The following is a 25,642-nucleotide window of genomic DNA, read 5'->3' on the forward strand; positions in this document are numbered from 1 at the left end:
TTTTTTTTGGCGGGGTTGAACTCGGTCCCTCTTGGCTTAGTGTCTTAGTGGGATGATGCAGCTGCTGTTGTCCTTAGCTGGCCGGGGCCTTCTACCTCCTTCCCTTGCCGGGGGGGGAAGGGGGTCACGCCCGGAAGTGGGCAGCTCAAGCCCAGCACTGCAGCGACAATGCGCAGGAGCTGTTGTGCCCCGCCGTGGTCTGTGACGTGATGGTAGTCTGATACCTCACAGAAACTGCGCTTCTCCCTCAACACCCCCCGGTCGTGGCCGCCCGTCCACCCGGCATCAACGGGACAGCTTCAAAAAGTCACCAGACAAGCCAGCAGCGTCTTGGCTACTGCATTTCCTGTTTCGTCACTATAATTGGATTGCCTCCTATTAGCAGCCACGCCAGGAAGTCCGGACTACAAACCCATCAGGGTAGGCCGGGGTGTCATCAGGAACAGTCCTCCTTCCAAATGACCGAGAGATACGCCGCCCATCTTGCAACGGAATCTGGCACGTCACAGCATCCTCAGACCACTCGTTTCCCCTTGGGCACAGTAGGCAAAAATGACCGAATTGACAGTTGATACTTGTCCCCCCATATCACTGCAGTTTATTTCTGGTTTACTACAAATATAATAACAAGCGCTGATTTGCTACAAAGAGAACAACAAGGGCCGCCCATATCGATTTTCGGGACCCCCTCAAGACACCGAACGCCTGTAACCCCCCAACGAAAGCACCTGGTGCTTTTGTATAGAGATTGAACGAGACCGAAGAGAAACTTGTGATAATAGTCCTCTCCGCGTCAAACCAGTATGTAACGCCTCTAGGAGTGCCTGCAACGATGCACGACATGGCTCTAGCCTTTGCCGCAGACCACAATATATCAATGAAACCGAGCACGGGTGTATGCTTTGTACGAAATGAATTTAGCTGAGGCGAATGTGGGCGTCCTCGCGGGCGGGACGGGTGTCAACCTCTTCCGAGGCGTTGGCCAACGAGAGGTAGGCCGTCCAGGCGATGCCGATCGTGGAGACGAATGGCTGGGGAACATGTTAGTCAAACTCGAGGGTTTTGGTGATTGTTTATTTGCAGCGGGCAACGGTCCCTGGGCAACTCACCAGCTGGAACTGGACGGGCATCAGGCGGAAGTTGATGACCTGCACGGCGGGCCAGACAAGGAAGTTGGCCTTGAGCGTGGGGACATACATGTCGCGCAGCTTGTGCATCACAGCGCGACGGCCGCCACCCTCGGCGACGGTCATGACGGAAAAGAAGCAAAGCAGGCCAAAGGGCGCGAAAATGAGCTGGTCGAAGGTGACGCGCTTCATGGCAGGCACGAAGGCGCTCGTTTTGGTGATGGGGAAGGTGCTCGACAAGAACTTGAACCAGCGGAACTGCAGGGGCGCCATGGCGAAACCATAGGCCATGAAGCGGGTGAGGCGCTCAAAGTCAAAGGGCGGGGGCAGGTGCCTGGCGTCCGGGATGAGGTCCTTCTCGTAGAAGGGGTTCTTGCGGTCGAGGTCGTGGATCTCGATGGCGACGCCGTCGTCCTTGTTGAGGCCGCCGGGCTTGCGGATGGCCTTGAGACGGAGGGCGGTGATGGTCTGGGCCGTCGTGTCGGCGATACCTCCGAGGATGGCGTTAGTCACCATCATGGTGAGGACTGTTGGGGAGTCGACGTTAGCATAAGGGAGGCATCATGGATGGACAAGTATGGATTGGGGGTAGAGGCGAGGCAACGTACGTGGCCGTTCATCGTAGTATTGGTTGAACTTGGAGACCAACCTGGCGACGAGCGCCATTTCGATCAAGGCGATGACTGCGTGGAGCAGTGGCTATAGCGGACAAAAGAAGGTCAGCGCAAGTCGAAATGGTGATTTATGGCGGCAAGCGACGACGATGAAGTTGATGCTGACAGAGCAGAGATGAATACAGTACAAGATACAAGAGAGTGGGAGGGGCAGAGAGAGACAGAGTGATTCAGATGGAGATGTGCGAGGAATGCGTCAAGTTAAGCCTTGGAGGACACAAGAGACAGTGCTACGGGAGGGGGCTGGCATACAAGACGTCCGTAGAGATATTTGCTGTTGACAGCTCGGACGATGCGACGGCGAGAGAGCTCCCACGACATGATGGATCAACTAGGAGGGAAAAGGCCCGGGGCGGGAGTTTTCCTTTTTTTAGCTGGCGGAGGGATATGCGTGCGATGGAGCGACCGGCGGCGGTTCGTTTCGACGCTCTTGGGATCTAGGTAACGAGTGGCCACGCTATCGACTTGTCCGTCTCCTCGAAATGAAATGACGGGCAAACAAACAGGAGCGAAGTGGGTGGAAAGCTGGGCGTGGATTTGGCAAAGGGGGCCCCGTTGATGGAACGGGCTCTTTTGGTGCTTCTGCAGGCTTCGAAGGCTGGGTACGATGACGACACCGTGGACGGTCGCCCCTTCGGTAGCGCAAAATAATGATTGGTCCAAGCCGGAGCTTTGTTCCCACTGGGCGGCGAAGGAGGAGGAGGAGCTGGGACACGATACGACAAGGCGAAGAGAAAGTGAGCGAGCAAGCAAGAAGATCGCCCAAGCAAACCTGGGCAGAGATGAGATAACGTAGGAGTGATGTGTCTCTTTAGAAAGGGGGGGAGAAAGGTGGGAAGGGACGGATTCTAAAAAGAAATGGAGCAGCAGATGGAAATCCCGGGTGACCATCCAAGTGCTAATCTGTCAATGCCTAGAGACGGTAGAGAACTGAACCTGGGGCCTGCGCGTAGGAACTCGAAACGAGAGAGAGAAAGAAAAAAAGGCAATGGAAGGTACCGGGTAGTGTACGGATTCCAAAGTGCCGGTCCCCTACCTACCCAGTCATCTTCTTGGTCTGTGGATGGGTGACAAGTTTCGGGTGAGTTGATGGATGTGGAGAGACGACGCGGATGACGGCACTGTTTCACTGTGTCCTGCCCGTCCATCACATATCAGCAGCCAACCAACACACACACACACACACACACACACACACCTCGAAGGGGCTGTGATTACTCCTGCCAAGTACTACCTACCCTTACTACTACGTGCTTACCTACCTACCTAACAGAAGTAGGAGGTAAGGCGTGTACGAACGGCCACCGAATTCCCGATTGACAGATGACTAAACCGAATCGTTGAAGAGCTCTCCCCCATCAGCCTTCTCCCCTCTTCACCTCGGACGGCTCCGGCCGTGCCGCAGCCGCCCATCAGAATGCAGAATACTGCACAGTGCATTCAACCCGCCCTCCGCCCTCTCGGTGATGCTCGTCTTCGTTACCTACAACTTGCCCCGTCTAGTTACGTTCGGTACTATTCTGTCGTCGAGGTTTCGTACATTGGACGCCCAAAAGCATACACTGCAATCATTTCCTGCGTACCTATTGACGGACTCCTTGCTGGCAGTTTTCGTCCGTTTGTTCGCCCATAGGGAAACCGACCGACGGCGCCATTTGGCCCCGTCCCTGCGCCGGAACTCCAAACACTTCTCCTGCCCTTCCGATCAATGCTCCCGTTTCACACACGCGTACAATTTCGCGCGGTGACTGCTGTCCTAACCACGTCCCGCCGCATGGCGATGACGTACAGGACGGGAACCTTTTTCTCGCCTGTCGACCGCCTTGGGATGGAACTAGCTGCCGTAGCCTGTGGTGATGAACCCATCCCCACCCTTTTTCTCTCTCGCGCCGCGCGGGGGCCTCGACTCTTCTCAGGCGAGTCTGATCCCCTCTGATCCGTTGCCCCCGGAACGGAAACAAAGTTACGGAACGGTCGTGATTTGACCTTCTCAAAGCCCGAGCATGTTCACTATAGGGGTCCTTGAGGCAGGATGAACCCTGGCTATACGTCCCAATATGTAGCGGTTATATCAAAGGGTGGCAGGGCCCAAAAAGCTAACATGATCAGAATACCCATACATCTTGTGTCTTTCTATTGCCACCTGGCCCAATTCTACACTCTCTTCATCTTGATATAACAGTTCTACTAGTATTCTCCTTAACCCGTATACAATCTAGAGCTTATAGATGGTAAAATTAAGTGTAATAAGGAAAGGGATAGTGACAGTAGTAGCGATGGTGATGCAATAGGAGGGGAAAGTCACTAACAGTTAAGCTGGCAGAAGTAGGTACTGTAGTAGGGGGGGGATGAACATTGGTTACCCAACAGGGGTATTTTTACTCCGGCCTGGTACCATCGTACGTAGCTTGTCTTCTGATTTGTTCCCTTCTCATTCCCTCGTAGCCAATCGCTGTATCGACCAAGGTTTTGAGAAAGACTCATCTATCAAACTCACAGCCGAGTCGAAGCACACTGTCAATGCCGTTGGCCGGCTTTATGCCTCCTCTCGACACGTGACACCTTTCCTTCGCATCACTCCTCTGAGCGCAGCTTGGTTCGAGACGTCAGTCGAACCATAGGGCTCACATCCCTCAGCCGCGGCTCATTCCGTCAGTCATCAAAGATGCCCAGGTATGGTGTCGTCGCAATGTTTGCCTGGAAGACGGAGACATGCTTAAAGGATATTGGTGGCTGCCTCGATTCAACCTCGTGTCTCCCTGAGTAAGTGCCCCCTCAGTTCCCGTCTTTGTTTTGCCTCTATCCCTGGGACAGTTTCCAGGATGACGCAGTATAGATTTGAGGTCTGAACCACCTACGACCCTTGACCCTTTGTGATCGGCGTAAACTACTGATAGCGGCAAGCCCAACTCACCAGCGCTCGTGCAGTTACTTGGGTCCAGCCCATAAGCAACATGAGCTGGGGCCCAGAAAAGATATATTTAGTATACGGCGTCTCAAAAGAGAGCAGCAGTTCAACTTGTAGTCCCCATGCTGACCTCAGTGTCATTGACCCACGCACGCCCTCTAGCTACCTTGCCTCTCCTTCCTTCAGAAAGAGAACTGCTGCATAGCTCGCTGGATACGAGCGAAGTTATCCGACCGAGTCGTCGTTCCGCACCGTCCGTCATCTTGAGTAATGTTGAACATAATTAACTTGAGACATGAAAGTAAAATGGTCACGCCAGCTTGATGGACCGTATGAGGCGTACCGTCCGTAGTGATGAACACTATTATTGCAGGCCCCAAGGTTCCGGCCGCGGGGGGGTTCCTTCTGTGTAGTAACGCCATCTGGCTCGAGCCAAATCTCTAACATGACTAGGAAATGAGGACAATGAAGCATAGCGTTGAACGTAAGGCACTCACAGCGGTGCTAAACGCCCGCTAGGTTCTACTGCCGTACAGTTGTTCAAGGGCGCAGATGGCCCTGAGAGTTGCTGTGACTATATACAAGATATCTGGAATACCCTTTACATAAGTTAGCATAAATAAGTTTCAATATGAACAGCTACAAGAAATAAGAGACGGTCCAGTCTCCCTGACTGCCTCAAAGGTCACTAGGTTTGCCGGTTACAAATATAGCGAGAAGCAAATCACAAAACAGCGAAACAACGCCGAGAAAAGGAATCCAGCATGACAAGCGAATATGACGTGATTGGTAGCTTCAAGTCCATTATGCTGTTGAGTTTTGCTATGCAATTCAAAGTTGTCGTGTCCTCTCTCGCCATCAACCCTCATAAGATGTTCATGGTTCTCAAAGATCGTGGCCTTGCTCATGTGTAATTTGGTTGACGTCGTTTCAATCGCTTCCGGCGAGAAACACCATTTAATATCTTTCCGAATACTCTTTCATGGCTCTTGCCGTACGTTCCTCAGTGGTCTACCGACGCACCTAATCCAGGAATACATTCACAGATTCGCGCGAGTACCCCACCGTCCTCGGCCAGCCGCTGTAATCCGCCTCGAACAGGATGGCGTCGTTGCAGGCGCTGCCCAGCGACGTGTTATTGAGCCACGCGGGCTCCCAGTACCAAACCCCGCGCCCCAGCCCCCGCGGGGCCTCCCTGACGATGCGGAGGACCTCGGCCATCCACTCGACCTGGCCCGCAACGCTGTACGGTATGCCCGGCTCCGACGACTCGGGAATCGGGTTCCAGCGCCCGTCACACACGGCCGGGTAGTCCGTCTCGACGACCTGCATGGGCTTGCCGTACTTGTCCGCCATGGCTCGCAGGACAGCACCGAGGTTCTCAAACGTCGCCTCGGTGCCGTAGAACGGGTAGAAGCTGAACCCGAAGCCGTCCCACGCCGACGGAGGCACGCCGTTGTCGACGAGCGCGCCGTACCACCTCTCCTGCAGCGTCAGGTTCCAACCGTTGTCGAGGTGGAGCATGACCTCGGGCTTGGGCACGCCGGCGCAGGTGGCGTCAGTGACACCCGCCCGCGCCGCCTTGTACAGCGTCGCGAGGTTGGAGAAGTTGGCCACCGTGGCCGGCCACGGCTGCACGTCGACCGAGACGCGGCCCAGGGGCCAGAGCATGCCGTGGCGGATCTCATTGCCGAGCGACACAATGTCCAGCGTTACGCCAGCGTCCTTGAACGCGACGAGCGTCTCGCGGACGTACTCGCGCAGCCTACCCACCAGCGGCCCCAGCTCCGTCGGCCAGGCAGCGGGCGCCGGCTGCTTCTGCGGGTCCGCCCAGCTGTCGGCGAAGTGGAAGTCGAGGAAGACGCGCTGGCCCTTGGCCTGAAACCGTTTGGCGAGGCTGATGGTGTAGTTGAGACCGTAGATGCCGTCGGGCGGGTCGACCCACAGGCGGAGGCGGACGGCGTTCATGCCGCCGTCGGCGAGGATGTCGTCGGCAGGCCGCTCCTGGTTGCCCCGTGCTGTATCGACGAAGATGTTCTTCGAATCCTCGAGCAACTTCAGGGAGCTCAGGTCGTGACCCTTGTAGAAGAAGGGCGTTCCGTCGCCGGGACCAGAGCTGAGCTCCCGTTAGACCATTGGTTATGATCGAGTTTGGCTGAGTGACTTACATGGTGCCCTCCGTGACTGGGGCCGCCGCCGCCAGAGCCGTGAGGCTAAGCAGGGAAAGAATTCGCCTTGCGATCATGATGAAGCGATGCCAATACAGATGCCGCAAGTAAGATGTTTTGCAAAGCTTTTGACAAGACTGCTCTTATATGTATACCGATTCCCGTGTCGCCGGGCTAAAAAGCAAAACTCGAGCCATCAGTTCGGCCGCCCGCCGAGCCAAGATCGAAATAAACGCGAACTGGCTGTCATAGGCCCTTGGCAATATTTAGCCCTTCTTCTCGGTCCAACGTGACGGCTAGACGGAAGATTTCAGCGAGCAGAAACAGCATCGAAAATTGGTCACCCCCCCCGAGCTGTGGGGACACATCGCGGGGTCACCGGGGGAGCGACCCCCGTTCCGGGCAGCCCGACGATTGGTGCGCCTGGATGAGTTGCCCTTGTCGCCTCCCGCAATTTCGGACAATGTACCCCCACCGAGCTAACCGTCGTTACCTGTTGTGCCAGTCTCCAAACGGTCTGAATTGCCTTGATTCGCTGGCAGTCTGGCAAGCGCGGATGAAGCTGCGAGAAAATGGTCATCGAGATAGGAGCCAAAGCTCAATTCTCCAACGACTGGTATCCTATTTGGTTCGTACAAGATATACAGTAATGGCCATAACATCCAGTTTTGCGTAAGCTTAACCATCGGCTAGGACTCGGGTCCAGTCAAACTTCCTCCACTTCTTGTTGAACCCCTCGACCCGACGGTCGCCCTTGTTCCACCGTCCCTGTTTCTTGATCACGTCCGGGCCGACGTCCAAGATGCCCCCGATGATCTCCCTTGCGAAGAGGTCACCCCGCGGCCAGCGGTCAGAGTTTTCAACAATGTGACCGAGGCCGCCGTCGAGTGTGAACCACACGTGGAAGTATGGCATCTCCTTCGCGATGCTCCGCCTGAACGCCATTCTGCCCATGCCATCCCGTGCCTTGGCGGCCGTGTCAATGATCTTTTGGTGCTGTGACCACTCGTCATCTGTGGTGAGGAAGGCCTCCTTGAAGTAGGCCGGGGCCGTGGCGCCCTCTTCGTAGGGGATCGGCACGGCCATCATGGCGGCGTGGAGATGCCGTTGCGGCGCTGCGGCGTTTTCGTAAAAGATGACTTCCTGTCCCTTCTCGTGGTACATCCTGGTGAGAGATTTCATGAAGTTCCGTATCTCTTCCCACTCGTCGTCGTCGCACTCCAAGAGGTTCTTGTGGTGTGCCGTGGGTACGATGACTGCGCCGCCTTCACTGACCTCCGGGTCCGTGGGCAATGTCAAAAAGACACGGGTGCCGAGGGAGATGACGGGTGCCAGAGGCGGTTGGCCCTTATCCTCATGATGGCACAACGGGCAGTTGGACAGAATCCGTGACACCTTCTGGTAATCGTTGACGGCGACGTTCTTTAGGTTGGCCTCGGACTTGTGCACCCGCTTCGCAAGCTTGTCTGCGTTCTCGTCCATGTAATCGAGGTCGTTGTCAAACTTGCTGTCCTTGGCAATGCGCTCAGCAAGCCGCATGCCCTCGCCGCCGGCCTGACCGCGTGTTCTGCGCTCCTCGCGAACCATGTCCTCGATTGACATGTCCTCGTTCGCTTCCACATTCCCTCGCTCCCGGCCGCGCTTGTTCTCTATGGCTGTAACTTCGCCACGAGTTCCTGCCAGCATCCTGTTATCCATGACACCCAGAACGACCGATTGCGGACCGTTAGTGGCAAAGCTGGCCGCGGCTTGGTTGTATTCGGCTTCCAGCTTGGCGGCATCAGGTGCCTTGCGTAGCTTGGCCTTCATCATCTGCGCTCGCAGCCTGTTCAGTGCGGTCTGGTCCATGGGGGTGTGCTGCATGGCATCGTCGGGAATGACGGTGCCCTGCTCAAACTCTTCGGCACGCTCTCGTTCGGCCCGGTCTCGTTCAGCAGACCTATCGGCACGGTGCTTTTCCAGCCGCTCACGATACAAGTCCCCGGTCGGTTTCTCCTTGCTCACGTACCCTTCGCCGTACACCTTGCGTCGCTCCAGTTCAATCTTCTCCTCCCGGGCGTCGTCGAATTCTTGCAAGTCGCCGTACCTCTCCAGAGCAACATCTTCGACTGATCGGCCAGACTGCTCTGCCATGGAATAAACACCCTTGAGCTTGGTCATGCGCCACTGAGAGCCGTTGTCACCAAACTTGTAACTGACGGTTCTCTCCGTCGGTGGGAGCTTTTCATCCAGGGTCGTAATGTTACTCAGGTCCCCAAAGTCTCTGTTGATTTCCCTGTCATGGATGACTCTAACCGGTTCCTCTTTGGGTGGCGGCTTGGCCTCCTCCTTTTTGCGCTGAACATAGTCGATGTCGAGGGCTGACGGGGCAGTCATCCAGCTATCGCGGACCAACGGTGGGTCTGCAGCCTTCGCTTCCGGTGGTGTAGCTTCCTCGTCGGGTATCGGCAAGTCCTCCTTGGGATCCGAGGTCTTTTCATGCCTTTCTCCGCCGTTTCCATCGTCTCTATCCTTCTGTCTGTGTCTTGATCGTCGCTCCTCGTCGTCCTTTGAATGGCGAGATCGCTTATGCCTGTGTCCATCCTCCTCGTCTCCATCGTGCCGTCGCGATCTTTGATGGCGATGTCTTTCGTGATCACGGTCTCGGTCGCGTTCCAGGTCACGATCACGCTCTCTGTGACTTCCTCTCTGGCTATCTCGTTCTCCCCGTCTGTCGGATGACCTGTCGCGGTGGTGATGATGTCGGTGTTTCTTCCTCTGTCTGCGCTCTTCTTTTTCGCGTTCAATGCGCTCCTTCTCTCCCTTCTCTGCGGCAAGGGCCTTTTCGAATTCGTCGAGGCCGTCCATGGCTGCTTGAGCAAGCGGCGCTAGGCTTGCTGGGACTTGCTTGAGCAATAGCTTCAATGGTATGTTTTTTTTTACCTCAGGCCGCAGACAGAACGAATTGGCCATGCAAGCTGGACGTCACTCGCCAGCACGAGCCATCTGGATTTTGGAGCCGACCAGGGGGGTCCTGATTAATGGTTACAGGGGATGTCTTGCCCACTCTAACGCCCCGCGCGGGGCACTCAGCTCTTCCGTCTCTTCCAGAACTTTTTTTCCTAGCGGCTGCAACAGCAACACCGAGAAAGCCGCATACATACTTACCCGATACCTCTACCAAAATGGCTTCAACTTCCGCAGCCGCGCCCGCTGAGAACCAGTCTACTCAGGAGAAGGCCTCCACTCAGATGCCGACATCTATCGTCGTCGTCGGCATGGCCGGTAAGGGTTTCGCACCGTATAGGCCTATTCAGCTCTGACCAATACAACTCCCAGGCTCCGGCAAAACAACCTTCATGCGACGCATCAACTCCTACCTGCATGGCAAGAATGATCCGCCGTACGTGATCAACTTGGACCCGGCTGTGCTCAATGTTCCTTTCGAGAGCAACATCGACATTCGCGACTCGGTCAACTACGAGGAGGTCATGAAACAGTACAACTTGGGACCGAACGGCGGAATCTTGACGTCCTTGAACCTCTTTGCCACAAAGGTCGACCAGATTGTTAACCTGCTCGAGAAGCGCGCGGCCCCAGACGCAGAAAACCCCACCAAAAAGCCCATCAAGAACATTCTTGTCGACACTCGTAGGTCTTTGATGCGTATTTGCTCCTTCACAGCGGGCTAACAGCGCTGTAGCTGGACAGATCGAGGTCTTCGTCTGGTCCGCCAGCGGTACCATTCTTCTCGAGTCGCTCGCCTCTTCATTCCCGACCGTTATCGCCTATGTCATCGATACACCCAGAACCACCTCCACAAGCACATTCATGAGCAACATGCTGTACGCCTGCAGTATCCTCTACAAGACCAAGCTCCCGATGATCCTGGTCTTCAACAAGACTGATGTGCAGGACGCGAGCTTTGCGAAGGAGTGGATGACGGATTTCGAGGCTTTCCAGGCCGCTCTCCAGCGCGATGAGATGAGCGACGTGATCGGCGGCTACGAGACATCAGAAGGCGGCAGCGGGGGCAGTGGCTACATGGGCAGTCTGCTCAACTCGATGAGTCTGATGCTGGAGGAGTTTTACGCCCATCTCAGCTTCGTTCCCGTCAGCTCTCGTCTCGGCACGGGTATGGACGAGTTCTTCGCGGCGGTGGAAGAGAAGGCGGAGGAGTTCAAGCAAGACTACCTCCCGGAGCTGCAGCGTAGGCGAAGTGAGCGGGAAGAGAAGAAGCGCCAGGCCCGTGAGCACGAGCTGGACAAGATGATGAAGGGCATGTCGGTGGATGCGGGCAAGAAGCCCATGGTCGTCAAGCCTGTTGAAGACGACGATGGCATCGACGTTGCCAGCGACGTCGACGACGACGATATGCCGGATGACGAGGACGACCGGGAAGGACTCCAGGCTCGTTACGAGGCGGCCATGGAGGCGGAAGGCGATTCCATCATGGCTGATGGCAGTTTCGCCAAGTACCTGCACACGCGGCAGACGTGATGGGGACGGTGGGAACGGAACACATTCATGCACATAGGACGAAGCTTGGGCAGGAAGACGGCGTTTTAGACGGTTGCTGCATTATCATGAGATACCTCGAAAAGGAAGAACAGGTGCAGAAAGTTGCCTTGCTCTATGAATTGATTTTGACCCCCCAATACCATAACTCCTGTAGACGTCGGCGTCCACGGTATGTCCGGCTCTCATCACGGCGGCTGAAGCGCGCTCGTGCTCTCGGACATGCATCCCTCTTGGGCAAATCTCTAGCGGAACACTGGTTCTTCACAAGCGACCAGCTAGGCCACGGCATGATGTCTCATCCGGTACCGATGCTCGAATCTGCGCAAAAACTCCAACACCCCGGCCTCTCCGCTGCCTCCCGGTGCTCTTTCATCCTCGTAATGCGTGTAAATGTCAAAGAAGAACGCCCGGTTGGGCGTCATCATCTCGCCTCGAACTGAACCATTCTGTCAAAAAGAGTCAGCACGCCTGCTCGCCCCTAAAGCCTCGGAAGAGCGTAGAAGACTCACCTCTTGGTACGCTCCTTGTATAGGATGCGGCAACCGCACTCCTTGCAGCGGATGGGGTCGGCGCGACGCAGCTGGAACTTGAGGCCGCAGTCACCGCAGAGGTACTGTATCTGAGGACCCTCGGCGCCATAGGATGAGTAGGCGGCCGCGCTGGGGGCGGAGGTCGCGCCGGCGGTAGGGACTTGGTAGGCTTCGCGAGACATAATTTTGTTATATATGTATTCTTTTCCCGTTTGTCGAGAGGTGAGGTTTCCTTGACAGAAAGCGGAGATCAAGTCGGGGTGGGGTGAGGCGGCGATTTTCTTCTTTCGCGGAGGGCGTGATTGGAAATGCAGAGGTGGGCTGGATGACAATTTGTTAAGCGGTGAGGGCGCGTAGGGGTGGCAGAAAAAAAAAAGAGGTTGCCTCGGGGGGGGGGGCGTTGTGGTCGGTCCACTGGCGCCCGGGGATCGGGCATGGGGCTGCATGGTATGGCATGGCATGGAATCTCCGGCGTGGCCCACTTCCCGAGGTTATCACTGGTTAATTATCTGTACTGCCGCCCGCCCACCTCGGAAGAAACAAGTCTTGACCGCGCAGCACACTCTCCTCTTCGTATTATCTTTCTCCATGATTTCACCTCTCTGTTGACTTCTTGGCGGGTTCCGGTTCGCAAGCGACGACACGGCAATGCATTATAGTCGACAAACCCAGCACTGTCGATAACGCTCAATTCCTGTTTCGATCATCGACTAGGTACAACGAATACCACCACCACGGCAACACTTACTAGCCCACCATGACGCCCACCTCCGAATTCGACGTCGGTGTAGAGCCTGCTGGATCGGAGTGCCCCTTCTGCATAATCGCAACCGAATACCCGCCTTATGACCCTATCCAGCCGCCTCAGGACGACGCAGTCCTCGACCCCAACAGGCTTCCGACGCCCGCCTACGTCGTCCTCTCGACCCCCACTCTCATCGCCTTCCTCGACATCCTACCGCTATCGCGCGGTCACCTCCTCCTCTGCCCGCGCACCCACCGCCCGAAGCTTACTGATGCCTCGCCCAACGAGTCGGCTGAGATGGGCCGCTACCTGCGCATTCTGTCCAGAGCCCTCACGCGCACCACGGGTGTCGAGGACTGGAACGTGGTGCAGAACAACGGCGCCGCCGCCGCCCAGGTCGTCATGCACATGCACTTCCACCTAATACCCCGCCCCGAGATCCGCGCGAGCGGCCGCTACAGCGAGAGCTTCACCATGTTTGGCTGCGGTCGCAGAGAGGAGCTGGACGACGAGGACGCCGAGCACTTTGCCAAGGAGCTGCGGGAGAACGTGGCCGACATCTTGAGAGAAGATAAGCACAAGTCCAAGCTTTGAACGTGGTCTTTTTTTTTTTTTTTTAAACAACGTTTATTCATTTCGTGTATGGATGGACCCCAATTGGGGTCCGAGCTGCCGTATAACGCAGTACAATTTGTTCGCCGTAGCGCTGTCTTTTGCTCTTGTTTTGCTCATGTGAGTCGTACCACTCAGCACCACTACCACCACCACCATCACCGTTTCTACCCTCTCTCCCGTATCTACTCATCATCACCCAAGAAGACCTTGACACCATGGGGAAGGAAGGTGCCGTCGCAGACCTTGAAGCGGTCGGGGATGGCTGAGACCTTCTTGAACTCGTCATCGGTCAGGGACCAGCCGTCGAGGTCGAAGTTGGCCTTGATGCGGCCCTCAGAGACGGATTTGGGGATGACGCTGACGTCTCTGGCGAGGCCCCACTGGAGGAGAACCTGCTGGGGGGTGCGGCCCTTGGCCTTTGCGAGGTCAAGGAGGGTCTGATTGGTGTAAAGGGGGGAGTCGGTGCTGCCGAGGCACGAGTAGGCCGTGGCGTGGATGCCCTTGGACTTGCAGTAGTCGAGGAGCTTGGGCGAGGGGTTGCAGGGGTGAAGCTCGATCTGGTTCACGGCGGGGACGATCTGGGATTCTTGTCAGTGCCATGTTCTCGCGTGGACAATAGGAACGGGCCGAGAGCGAGTCCCTCTCACCTTGGTCTGTGGGTCGTTGAGAAGGCGCTCGAGGTGGGTGATGCCAAAGTTGGAGACACCAATGTTCTTGACCTTGCCGGTACCAACGAGCTTCTGAAGCTCGCGCCAGGTGTCGAGGTAGTCCCAGTCGGGGTAGTGCTTCTTCAGGTCATCAGGGTCGGTGCTAGAGGGCCAGTGCATGAGGTAGAGGTCGACGTAGTCGGTCTGGAGATTCTCGAGAGACTTGGTGATAGCCTCGGGAACGCGCTTGTGCCAGGGGTTGTCGAGCTTGGTGGTGAGCCAGATGTCCTCGCGAGGGACGCCGGAGGCCTTGATGCCGTCGCCGACCTCCTTCTCATTGCCGTAGGCGAAGGCAGTGTCGATGTGGCGGTAGCCGTTCTTCAGGGCGGCCTCAACGGCGAGCTTGACCTGGTTCGGCTGGGACTGCCAGGTACCCAGGCCAATGGCGGGGATCTTGTCACCCGTATTGAGGGTAAAGGTACGTGTGGTCTGCTTAACGTCGGTCATGGTTGGGAGTTTGCGTGCGCGTATCTACACTGAACGAAGACTGGTCGGGGTATCGTAGAGAGAAAGAGGAGCAAAAGCCGAAATAGATATAGAAAGAGAAGAGTAATGTGAAATTATCAGGATGCTCCTGAGCGGTCGGGGAGAACTCTTTTGTATGCGCGAGGCAGGGGGGGAGCCAAGAAAGTGAAGGGGCAGCAGCGTTCAAGAGGAAGGCGGGGGGGAAGGGGACCAAGAGGCGAGAAGTGTGCTCGGCATCCATTCCACCTCATCCCGTGTGTCCTTGATCCGATCTCTACCTATCCGTAAGAGGTACCTACCTGCATTACGTTGATTACTACCTATCTATCTACCTGATAGCGTAGTGTACCTTAGCTACTAGGTAGATACCCACGTGGTATTACGCCTGCGGGAGATAACGCCCCGCCCTATGAACCTTCCCTCCTCCCCCTTGGGCCTTGGATGCTCCGAATGCGCAAGCACGACTGTGGAGGCGACAATGAGCGGGAAGAGATAGAGAGGAAGGTCCAGTCCATGGAGTTTGTCGCGCAGGCCAACCAAAAGGAACCCTAAGTTATCCCCGCCCCAATATTGCCCCTCCCCCCACCTTTTGTACGCAGTTTAATGCCCCGGGAACCCCTCCGGCCGGCCTTCGTTGCGCGTTGGATGCGCCTCCTATTGGCTCCGAGCTTTTGGTCTCTTTCCTTTGGTCGGAAGTTAGTTCATCCCTGTTTCCAGTCATGCGCCGCTATCCCCGAGAGAGCAATTCCAGCAATTGCGTTCTTCATCATTACACGACACGCAGCCAGCCCACTCTGACCAGGACTCCTGCGTCTGCATTCAACAACTCCCCACAGAGCCCTGTCGACTCGGACGGCTGGGGGTCAGGGAGTGTATGGGTAAACAGAGAGTAGTTCAACGAGGGGCGTCACTGCGCTTGTTGTTTGTGGCTCTCTCTCTCTCTCTCTCTCTCTCTCTCTCTCTCTCTCTCTGCGCGTAAAAAGACCTGGTCCCGGGCTTGATCTTGGTCAGTCTTCTTCGATGCGCTTGATTGGCAGCGCTTGTTGCCCGTTCCAGCCCGTGTCGCTGAAACGGGCCAATGTGCCCCGATGCGCGACTAACAGGACGTCATACAGGCACACACACGTACGAATACTGTTGCGGCAAACACATCTTGGACGCCACGGGCTCTTGGTTGGCCCATGACAGGCGGGACATCCTGCATCCGCCGCCGCCGCCGTGCACCCTGGGCCCGGGTCGGCGGGACCTGACGCATCTTCTCTCGCGCAACCGCGCGAATATCTTGCCAGGAAGCCATTGACGCCCCCACATTGCCACGACTCTTAGGTCTTGCGTCCACTGGGCCCCTGCTGGTTGGTTTACTTTTGTCGAGGGAAAGAAAGCTTTCCAGAAACCAGCCAAGAGGATACAGAAAACGCTGATTCACCAAGGAATGCATCTGGACAGTCTTTGGATGTATCTCTCTCGTCCGTGCTACGTATCTGTAATGATTGACCTTTTCTTGTCATCGCCGTCTTGTCCTTCGCGATTTGTTGGAAAGCTGCAGCCACGACAGTACCAAACTGACATTTGTCAAATCATCTGAAATCTGGACCTTTGAGTCGCGCCCAAGTATTTTAAGACGTTTACAGAGCTATTCATACTCAACGAATGTCACTTGGGAATCTGTCGCAAAGGTTATCGCCATGCTAGAGCTTCTTCGTACACAGCTACGATCTGATGAGACGCAACGGGAGATTGATATTGAATTGCTCTCTTACTGTTTGTCTTCCTTCTCCTACTCAGAATGGGTAGTAGATTCGATATAACTTGAGCCTAGTGATCCTCATTCAAGGTTACCATCACCATGGCCCACTGAACGGTAAAATGGTTGTGAGGCGTCTGAGAGACTGGTTAGACAAAATAGATGGGATGTCGTCGACAAAAGCGCCTCAAGGTCGCATCAGACCCCCCACAACTCGGACTGGCCACATAAAGCTGGCTCGTTTTCTCGGCTATTCTGCCTATACCGCTGTACTGGCCAATTGGCGTGATGGTCGAAGAGGGCTGGTCCAGTGGGAGGAATGACCGTGGGGACGGTCTCGAACTTGACACACGGGGCCCCGTTCGCGTCTTTGGTATGTACCTTTTCCTGGGTCTCTTGATACGTTGCTCGCCATCTACACTTTGCGGGAGTTGGAGCTGCAGATGCTCTCTGGCTGAACACTAAATGCGAGCCCCTAAGTCCTGTGTAAGAGGGACACCAATCTACTATTCGAGACTGTCAGATCTTTTGGGCTGTTATGGTGCTCTAGAAGCTGTACTCGTAGACAAACCCCTGCAAGAGACGGGTCTGCCGGGCCCCATGTAGCATGCGTGGCGATACAAATGCCACTGGCGAAGAGCGTAACCCCAACCAGCTATCACTGGATGCACACATCCACCGATTCCCCGATAGTCTAGTGGTGAGGATATCTGCTTGTCATTTGCACGATTCGCAGGGGACCGGGGTTCAATTCCCCGTCGAGGAGGTATCATCAGTCATTCTGTGATCGAAAAAGTTCTTTTTACCGCCTTGTATTCGTACCTCAGTTGGTTATCACCCCCTAATTGGCCTTTGGGGAGGTTACCATCGGCACTGTCAGATGGCCATTGCATACAGTCTCGGTACAGTGTACGTTTGCCGACTCACGGAAAGACGAAGGACTTGGCAAATTGTCATGTTACTGAGTTACCGGCAACCGGTCAGGAGGCCGTCGACCCACTGATTTATGTTTAACCGAACCGTCCGTTGCTACTGTTCAGCATAGCGGACACGCCATACCCCAAACTACGCAAACTACGATCAACCCGCTGGAGAAGCAGCAGTCTAACGCCCAGGCCGCACCCATGCTACCAATCCCGTAGCGAAAAGTGCACGACCAATTGATCCTGCTTAACAGGCCAACGACGCCTGTGGCTCTTTGGAATATATATATATATATAATATATATATTGGCACTGCAACCACTCCGTACAGAGTATGAAACAGTCGACGTCTGCAGCGTCTACCGCGTTTTGGCGCGTAGATCGTACCTGCTCGTATGACAAGGGGTGGGCCGCCTGCGAGGGCCTATGCCCTAGATCAACACTTGGCTCGCGTTTTCCCCCGTAGGCTACGATTGATGATGCGGGCATGCGACTGGTCTCACAACGGGTCAAGATAAGTGAGCGCGTGGCTCAAAGCTTCCGAAGCAGATGTCATGCTACCGCCTGCCTTTAAAGGTTACACATTACACGGGCTTACCACAGCAAGTATTAGGGCAGGTATGAGCAATCTATACGGAGGTACAAATGACCCTTTCAAGATGTTTGAAGCCCGCCCCTACAATGAGTCAACGTATAGTCGTGAAGGGCTATCGTGGTTGTCAAAGGGCTGTTTCTGAGATTCCATGTGGGTTTTGTAAGTGACTGGAATGAGTCTAGGGGTCTAGGGGCTGTCAGCAAACTCTTACGGACACACATTTAGGTTTTCGAGTCCTCTAAAGGTCAAGTTGACTGTGGTTATATATGTTTTGCTACACTCACAACATGCAGTCGCGTTATGGGGGGTTGAGAGCCAAGCAGGGTCTACTTTGACCGTTGTAAAGGCATGGCAACCCGGCGCGAACGAACGTCGACCGCTGACTCGACAGTTGGGCTTACTCATATTGAAGCCCCTCAATGTTATCAGAATATCATACTTGCGCCCGACTTTCATGGTATTGACAGAAAAATGACATTCTCAAGGCAAACAAGAAAAAGAAGGGGGGCGGCGGGGGGGAGTGTTACGGGCAATTTGCGCACCACCGGCGCCGAAGCAGAGCGCCCACCAGCCGAGTCCCCCGAAACACGGGCCCCGTTCCTTTCATCGCGAGCGGGTCCACCAGCCGACACTCTCAACGACCGAACTCCGGGCCCCAGGTCATGAAAATATAGTCCCTTATGGCTTACCCATTCTTGGCCCCCATCTAGCCCCCCAAGTTCCTCGGTATCAGCCAATCTCCCTCACCTTTATTTGACAACCTCCCTTAGGCGGTGCCCAACCAGCAATGGGAGGGGGGGGGGGCGGCCTCGACTTTCTGCGGCCAGGAGACCATCATCTCGCTCGGCAATCGACCAACCAGCGAGAGCGGGTGGTTTTTTTGGTATGGTAATTGGTCGAATAGTAACAAGCTATTGGACGGAGTAGCTGCGGACGCAAATGAGAGGGGGGGGAAAGAAGAAATAAGGTGGGAGGAGAAACACAGGCGCACTATGTCGGGCAATTGCGTGGGTGCAGATTGACGCCCGACGAGTGCTCAAAGAGGTACATGTAGTTGCTCACTCCCGTCTATCAACGCTCCTGCTCGCACCGCTTTTTCCGAGTCTGTTCTCTTCCCCCCCGCCAGTCCGCCAGTCCGCCAGTCCCGAAGATGACGAAATGGACCATATCCGTGCACGACGATCAAGATGGACGGCGGCTGTCGCATGCCGCCCGCCGTCCAACGGCCTTCGCCCTACTTGTCCGACGGAAAAGGACAGAAAAATATAATCGCAAGGGAAAACATTCATGAATGTGGATGTACGAAGTCGGGATATCACCAGAGTGGGACGCAAGACGGAATGTGTTGGATGGCAGAATGCTCGTCTCGTCATCTATTCTACGAGTTGACGATGACTAAAGGCGTCACAAGACTGAACTGATGTCGGCGAGATACAAAAGACAAAGACGATTTCTAGTAAAAGAGAAAGACGGAAGAGAGGCGCGCTCACTCGGCATCGCCGCCAGCAGCAACGGCCTTGGCCGCGTCGCCGTTGGTGGCGGCGGGTGCGTCGACGGCCTTGACATCACCCTTAGCGGGGACATCCTCGACGCTGTTGGCAGTCTCCTCCTCGGCCTCGGCCTCCTCTTCTTCGCCGGCGGCCTCTTCGCCTCCCTCTTCCTCCTCGGCAGCCTCCTCGGCGTCGGCCGCGTCATCCGTGGCCTCTGTCTCGGTCTTCCGCTTCTTCGATGGAGGAGCTTTGTCTGTAGTGACGACACGTTAGCTTGGCCGTCGAGCAAGTTCGAAAAAGCGTGTGCGCCATCAAAACTGCGGCATCATGGCTTACCATTTACGCCATTTGCTTCAGCATCTTCCTCGGCGTCACCCTCCTCCTCCTCTTCTTCCTCCTCCTCTTCCTCTTCTTCCCCATCGTCATCACCCTCCTCTGCGTCTTCCTCAGACTCGTACCTAGAGCGCAAGTCATGTCAGAGCTGGTCTTTTTTTTTTCAGATGGGACAACGGGGAGCTCTCAGTCAGGAGCCATAGCCACTGACACTCGGCATAACCCGAGCGCATAACCGCGACGGCATCAGGACACCAGGTATAGCTGAAGCATGGACGCGCAAACGAGCTCAGAGTATCGAGGAGCATGACTTGATACTCGCTGCTCTCCAAGGGACCTAGGCGCGAAGCAAAGACCGAGGGGTACTTACTCCTCTTCCTCTTCGCCGTCGTCGTCGGGAAGGGAAACAAGCTCCTCCTCCTCCTCTTGCTTTCTCTTGCGGGTGGACATGTTATAAGAGGGTCTCGATGGGTTCAATTGGGTAGAACAAGGCGTTTCGAAGAGGGTTTTCAGTAGAAAACTTGCAGGAGATGGAAGGGAAAGAGAAAGAGATGTAGGAGAAGCAGAAAGAAAAAGAGAAAGTTGGGGGGCGGCCAGAACGAAAGTTAGGTAGGCTGGCGCAAGGAAAGCTCGGGGGGGGGGGGGGACGGGGCAAGCCTAGAGGTGGGTGGGTGCGTGTCGATTGGTGGTACCTCTCTACACAGTAGATGCGCAATGGGTGGGCGAGGAAGAGTTAAGAGGAGAAGGGAGTGCGCGTCGGTGGTGCGGTGCGGTGCGCAGGCAGAGCGAGAGGGAGAGGGCGGGAGAGAGGGGGGTGGGAGGATGAGGAAGAGGAGGAGGAGTAGGAGGGAGCTCCCTCTCAGCTGTGTGGTGTACGCTCTGCCATACCGTTTGCGAGGGAACGTGTGCGAGGCAGATCCAAAGCCAGAGCCACAGCCAGGTGAGATAGAGCCAGAGCCAAAGGAGCAAGTATCAGACCAGGCTCTGAAGCTGGCCCGGGGACAAGAACTGGGAGAGGATGGAGCACCAAGATGGTGGAGGGTGGCTGGGGGGGGAGCTTCGACTCGAATGACTGGGGGTTCCGGCGAGTGAACTGAAGACGGGACGAGAAGATGGGGGGAACACTGGGGGAGATGTGAAATGTGAATGAGAAAGGAGGGGGCGTGAGCGCAAGAGTCGAGTTTGGTAGAAGATCCAAACAGGGATTCCAAGTTGTCTGCTTGATCGAAGGTCGTCCTTGGAATGTAGTTGGCCACCAAGCGAGAGGAAGCTCGGACCTCTCTGAGGAAGAGAGCAGTAGCAGCAGCAGCAGCATCATCATCCCTGTTCGGACCTTTGCGTGCAGCAGCGCAGCAGCTCAGAATCCACACCAACACCAACAACAGCAGCAGCTCCAAGGTGGGAAGAAAGACAAAGCTCCGATGCCTTGCCGCCGCTGCTGGACCTGGTCTGCCAAGTGAAGTGCCTCCCCTTCCCCAAGCCCCCCCATCCCTTCCAATTCGCTCCCAGTTGCTCTCGGTGACTGAGGCCAATACCTACCCCTCCCTGTATGAATCAAGAGCTCTGAAGCTCTGGCGACCGAGCAGGAGCTGGGGAAGCCAATGGGAACCTTCCCCCACTAGCATTATCCCGCTCTGAACACACCCTTGGTGTGACGGAGGAAAACAGAACAATTGACTGGCTGCTGACGTGATCCTGGCCGGAACGGGACGCCATGAGCGTCATCACGTGCGCTAAGGCTTTTCCGTCGCTCGTGCGAGTCGCGCTCGCCTTGGATATGGTGCCTGAGGTATCCAACTGTAGTGGCAGCTTTGTGTACCTCGGTAAGCTGGCCCTGGTGCCGCTGACTGGACAACATTATGCCCTTAGAGGCTGGAGACAGCTTCGTTCATCGACAAACAGGGGAGTAGGAAATGAGCCGAAACGAAACGAAACAAACCGAAAACAAACGAAGTAGCTCAGATTGACCAAGCAGAAAGAGTCAATACTAAGGAAGGACCCTGAGGAAGACGGAACATCAGCGGTTATCAACTAGGTAGTACTTATGCAATATATCTCCAGGTAGAGGGAAGTTGATTCAATATTCCACAGGGCAAAAACAGAGGTATTGACGACGATATGCCAACCCAGCTGAACAGAGTTGGCTGGTACGGAGGCAACGGGCAATGCAGTGACTCGACCTGCTTCATTTTGGGGGGAAAAAACGGTGTGGCCGGGCACAGTGATACTTAATGGGAACGACAAGCCACTTGGCTTGGTTCTCCGCAGGAATGATTCACGCCGGGAGTGAATGAATAAGGCCACGGCATACCGCGTTTGACGCAACCGCGACAGCCCATAAAGTGACATATCCATCAGGATACAGAGTCGTCAGAAATTTGGCGGCAATCCTGACGGTGTTGGACATACTGTCCATGTTTGGTGGAATCGTCGCGCGAAGACCCTGGCTCCATGATAGCCGCTCGGGTTGGGTGACCGGGAGTACCAAAAAATCTCTTTCTTGGTGGTTCAATGTGGTTGGTCTGCGAGTCTAGCTGCTTTGATGTTTCTCCTCATGGCCGGCCCGCCTGAGGGAGAATGAGACAACGCTGATCCAAAAGCTGGAAAAGGCTGACATGTTGATGGTAAGAAGCAAGGGAAAGACAAGCATAAGAGAGAAGAATAAGGCCTGGGGTCGGGACAGGCCGAAAGATAAAGATATGTGCTTCCTTCTGCTGCTCTGTGCTCCCCGCGTCATCCAGGCAACCAGGGCTCGCTCCCGATCTTGGTGTCGAATAGCCTAGCATGAAGTAACACCGAGAGGCAGTCTGCTTCAGCGTTGGTTGACAGGGGAAGGGGGATACGGAGACTAGACTTGTCCATCGGACGAGCCACCAAAAGAGCATGCTGGCGAAGAGCGTCGATGATGCCGAGATGACTGTGGTTTTAGGCGAAGAAACAGCGAGTTCTGGCCAAGTTAACGTCTAGGATCATATACCGACCCATACAGTAGCGTTCGTAGTTGAGCAAAGGAGCCATACTTGGGCGGACGCAACGAGAATGTTGAAAGCGGGCGACGGGTTACACTTTATGAATGTCTTTCCGCAAATATGGTACTGGGGTCCATCATCGAGATCTGCCGGTCGTAACGCCTGACGAGGAAGACGGGATGATGCATGTCCGCTGGCCTCGATTTGCACGACAACTATTTAATTGGTATCCGCCAAAATCATGTTGGCTTCTCCGGCCTCGTATCTCGGACTTCTTTGCTTGTAAGTGTTGTGCCAGGCAAAGGGGTAGGATTCCCCCCCGGGGATGCGAAGTCTGAAAGGAGGGCCATCGTTGACAAAAGAGGGGCAAATTCGAGACGGGTAGACGATCTACGCAGCCAGCCGTCAAAAGCAAACGGACCCAGAGAGAAACAGAGCATCAGAATAAGGTCATGGGGAAGATCCATAAGAAGCAATAGCAACAACAAAAATGAAAGAGAATTTTTTTTGTTTAAAAGCAGAGAAAAAAGGAAATGAAATACGGGGTGCTCTGGTCGACAGCGGGAACTGGCGTAAAAATGCGTTTTCTCCCTTGAAGAGAGTAAAATCGACGGGCAGGACTGATTAGGAAGAAGGAAAATGACAACGGCCCCCGATTCGTGAAATTGAAAGGTCATTGGGCAGTAGAGGAAGGGGGGCTCGTTCGGGAATAGCTTCAGGCACCAGGGGCATCATGTATACTGCTGAGTAGGTAGCTGACCATCCGTACCAGGTACTCCGTACTAGGCTCCCCTGAAGCTGTCCCAGTGGGAAGGACCGCCAGCCAGGAGGTCGTGGAGGCTTTGCTGCGAATACCCCTGCAGGCAGCGGCGCCGGCTCATCCTCCCCTGTAAGTGGTTGCCTTTGACGTTGGGACGACGTGGTTGGGGGCTACAGCCTACAGGCCTAGGTACACTACTATATCGGTATCCGTACCTAGGTCTTGTTTGCTCTGCCATGCTCTCTGCTCTCTGTCTGCCGTGCTTCTGACCTCTACTCCGTAGGCTCTTGGAAGTTGCTGTATGTTGAGTGTACCAAGGAGGTCCGTGACCCCAGTTCCCTGTTTTCGCAGCTCCAATGGGTCGACGGCTGACGGACGCATCAACCATGATCTGCGGAAGTCACCGGCTGTTCCGCTTCCTGCTCTTGTGCCGCCGAATCTTTCCTGTGCCACGCAGCCAATCGACTTGCAGTCGTACTTGTCAGTCATGTTCTAGCACATGAGGGGGTATCGTTGGGTGTCCCAGATGCCCATACCCATGCTTTGCCCAAGCAAGGAGAGGTGCTCTATAGTATAGGTAGTATACTACTAGGAGGTACCTAAGTAGGCAGGCTAGTAAGTCCTATGTATCCTTAATGTGCAGAGTATTACCGGTATTGGGCTTGGGTGCAAGGGAGGCGGGAAGCCGGCTGGAGGAAACATGCAATAGTATGGATACAGGTAGGTACCTGGAAAAGGGTGCGGGATTGCCGGAGGGGCCAGGTACTCTGCCGGGGACCATACATAGGTAGGCTCAGTTGATTGAATTTGCTTCTCGAAGGAGGAAACGGGGGTATGGCCAGGAGGCGGTGGAGAACCGTGGATGTGGGGCCATCATCCAGGATACACGAGCTGACCAACTCGACCGGGCTGGAATTGACCAACGTGGAAGATAGGTAATTGACGAGCGCCTGCGGAAAAGGATAGCACCATGGTCCTTTGTGGCAGTTGTGCGAAATTGAATGACGCTCTGGACGGAACGGAGCCGACTCGAATTGACAAGTTTTTCTTTCTTCTTCTTCTTCTTCTTCTTCTTCTTCTTCTTCTTCTTCTTCTTCTTCTTCTTCTTCCGCTTTCTGTCGTACCTAATCTGTCAGTGCATATGACAAGCGACCAAGCCGAGGGAAAAAAGACAGATGCAGGATGGACAGTACTGACTCTTGACTCTTACCGTTTTGATCAATTTATCGCCGCGTCTTCCTTTTCGACATGGGTTCAGGTTGGTGGTCTCGTCGACTTTGGTCTTAGTTCTGGGGCCTTTGGATCCGTCCAGTGTTACCCTCCGATGTCAGGACGGACTGCGGGTTTGTTCCTCGTCTTCATAAATACTACTCCGTACCGAGTACGTAAATACATAACCATGGCGATTTGCGTTTGAAATGCGGATACCCAACAATATACCCCCAAGGTATATTCATTCGTACCGTCCGTGACCGCTTTGTCGCTTGTTGGCCCGTCCGCCTCACTGACATAGTCTTGGGCGAATCTCGAATCTTGGGATATTGGATTTCCATCTCCGTACAGCCACGTCAGGAGAGAAGGGCAAGCGAGAAGAGCAAGGGGACGGCAGAGGACGATCGAACTGTGTCCAATCTCCTCATCTTAGCCACTCGTCGCTCTCGCCCTCGTCCTCGACCTTTATCTTCGTCTTCGTCTTGTCCTCCTTCCTCGTCAAACATACTTATCTACCTACCTACCTACCTACCTACCCACCTACCTACATCATACCTACATACCTATATACCCACCTAGGTCTAGTACCTGAGAGTACCTGAGGTACCTATTCTCGGTCCCTTCCTCCTGCACATTTCCCTGCCGCGCCTGCCAAACTGTCTGCGGGACCCGCACCTGCATAGCGTCTGAGGTGCAGTGCGCCATCCATTCATCCCATCCATCGTTGGGTGGTTCCCCTTCCTCTTTCCTTACCGCCTCCCGCCGTCATCTTTGGAGGCTCTGCAATCTCACTTCGCCTGTTCGCGTCGGCGTACCTAATTTGGCCGAATGATTTTTCTTCCACTTTTCTCATCTTCCTTATTCCTGCCATACCGTCACTTCTCCCGCTTCACTCGTCTCGGCATTTTCTCCCCTCAACAAAGGTACCAACCTAGGTGCCTGTAGAAAACAACAACAACAACAACAACAACAACAACAACAACAACAACTTCGCTCGGCCACTTTCAACCACAACCTGCTCCTTTGCAATTTGACCGCACGGTCCTGCAACGATCCACCTGTCAAAAGGTAGCCAATCAGCCGGCTTCCCAAACATCCGCCCTCGGCAATCCTTTCTTCTGCCTCGTGGTAGCGGCATCCAAAAATCCGACGCACGAGTCAACCGCCTATTCGTCTC

At 55.1% G+C, this 25,642-nt stretch overlaps 9 protein-coding genes and 1 non-coding gene across 10 annotated transcripts; 3 read left to right on the plus strand and 7 right to left on the minus strand.

Annotated features, from left to right (window-relative positions):
- Nucleotides 1–917: 917 nt before the first annotated feature.
- Nucleotides 918–2,122, minus strand: GLRG_10860 (Mpv17/PMP22 family protein; the record flags this gene model as incomplete). Its single annotated transcript, XM_008101534.1, has 4 exons — nt 918–1,031; nt 1,110–1,654; nt 1,736–1,826; nt 2,054–2,122. 4 exons carry the CDS (start codon nt 2,120–2,122, stop codon nt 918–920), a joined length of 819 nt encoding a protein of 272 aa, XP_008099725.1.
- Nucleotides 2,123–5,732: 3,610 nt separating this feature from the next.
- Nucleotides 5,733–6,954, minus strand: GLRG_10861 (glycosyl hydrolase family 53; the record flags this gene model as incomplete). The annotated part of the gene is made up of 2 exons (XM_008101535.1): nt 5,733–6,825; nt 6,878–6,954. The coding sequence occupies 2 exons, from the start codon at nt 6,952–6,954 to the stop codon at nt 5,733–5,735; spliced, it is 1,170 nt and encodes a 389-aa protein (XP_008099726.1).
- A 601-nt stretch (nt 6,955–7,555) lies between these two features.
- Nucleotides 7,556–9,724, minus strand: GLRG_10862 (uncharacterized protein; the record flags this gene model as incomplete). The annotated part of the gene is made up of 1 exon (XM_008101536.1): nt 7,556–9,724. One exon carries the CDS (start codon nt 9,722–9,724, stop codon nt 7,556–7,558), a length of 2,169 nt encoding a protein of 722 aa, XP_008099727.1.
- Nucleotides 9,725–10,041: 317 nt separating this feature from the next.
- GLRG_10863 (uncharacterized protein) lies at nt 10,042–11,356 on the plus strand (the record flags this gene model as incomplete). The annotated part of the gene is made up of 3 exons (XM_008101537.1): nt 10,042–10,141; nt 10,196–10,507; nt 10,560–11,356. 3 exons carry the CDS (start codon nt 10,042–10,044, stop codon nt 11,354–11,356), a joined length of 1,209 nt encoding a protein of 402 aa, XP_008099728.1.
- Nucleotides 11,357–11,798: 442 nt separating this feature from the next.
- Nucleotides 11,799–12,089, minus strand: GLRG_10864 (DNA directed RNA polymerase; the record flags this gene model as incomplete). The annotated part of the gene is made up of 2 exons (XM_008101538.1): nt 11,799–11,823; nt 11,887–12,089. The coding sequence occupies 2 exons, from the start codon at nt 12,087–12,089 to the stop codon at nt 11,799–11,801; spliced, it is 228 nt and encodes a 75-aa protein (XP_008099729.1).
- Nucleotides 12,090–12,664: 575 nt separating this feature from the next.
- GLRG_10865 (HIT domain-containing protein) lies at nt 12,665–13,246 on the plus strand (the record flags this gene model as incomplete). Its single annotated transcript, XM_008101539.1, has 1 exon — nt 12,665–13,246. The coding sequence occupies one exon, from the start codon at nt 12,665–12,667 to the stop codon at nt 13,244–13,246; it is 582 nt and encodes a 193-aa protein (XP_008099730.1).
- Nucleotides 13,247–13,449: 203 nt separating this feature from the next.
- GLRG_10866 (aldo/keto reductase) lies at nt 13,450–14,421 on the minus strand (the record flags this gene model as incomplete). Its single annotated transcript, XM_008101540.1, has 2 exons — nt 13,450–13,845; nt 13,915–14,421. The coding sequence occupies 2 exons, from the start codon at nt 14,419–14,421 to the stop codon at nt 13,450–13,452; spliced, it is 903 nt and encodes a 300-aa protein (XP_008099731.1).
- A 2,445-nt stretch (nt 14,422–16,866) lies between these two features.
- GLRG_13274 lies at nt 16,867–16,949 on the plus strand. Its single transcript has one exon. It is a non-coding gene; the product is annotated as a tRNA-Asp (tRNA).
- Nucleotides 16,950–19,187: 2,238 nt separating this feature from the next.
- GLRG_10867 (uncharacterized protein) lies at nt 19,188–19,974 on the minus strand (the record flags this gene model as incomplete). The annotated part of the gene is made up of 3 exons (XM_008101541.1): nt 19,188–19,444; nt 19,528–19,649; nt 19,895–19,974. The coding sequence occupies 3 exons, from the start codon at nt 19,972–19,974 to the stop codon at nt 19,188–19,190; spliced, it is 459 nt and encodes a 152-aa protein (XP_008099732.1).
- Nucleotides 19,975–23,208: 3,234 nt separating this feature from the next.
- On the minus strand, nt 23,209–23,742 carry GLRG_10868 (uncharacterized protein; the record flags this gene model as incomplete). The annotated part of the gene is made up of 2 exons (XM_008101542.1): nt 23,209–23,369; nt 23,469–23,742. 2 exons carry the CDS (start codon nt 23,740–23,742, stop codon nt 23,209–23,211), a joined length of 435 nt encoding a protein of 144 aa, XP_008099733.1.
- Nucleotides 23,743–25,642: the final 1,900 nt, after the last annotated feature.

This window comes from Colletotrichum graminicola, assembly GCF_000149035.1.
Source record: "Colletotrichum graminicola M1.001 genomic scaffold supercont1.68, whole genome shotgun sequence".
Taxonomy (NCBI): Eukaryota; Fungi; Ascomycota; class Sordariomycetes; order Glomerellales; family Glomerellaceae; genus Colletotrichum; species Colletotrichum graminicola.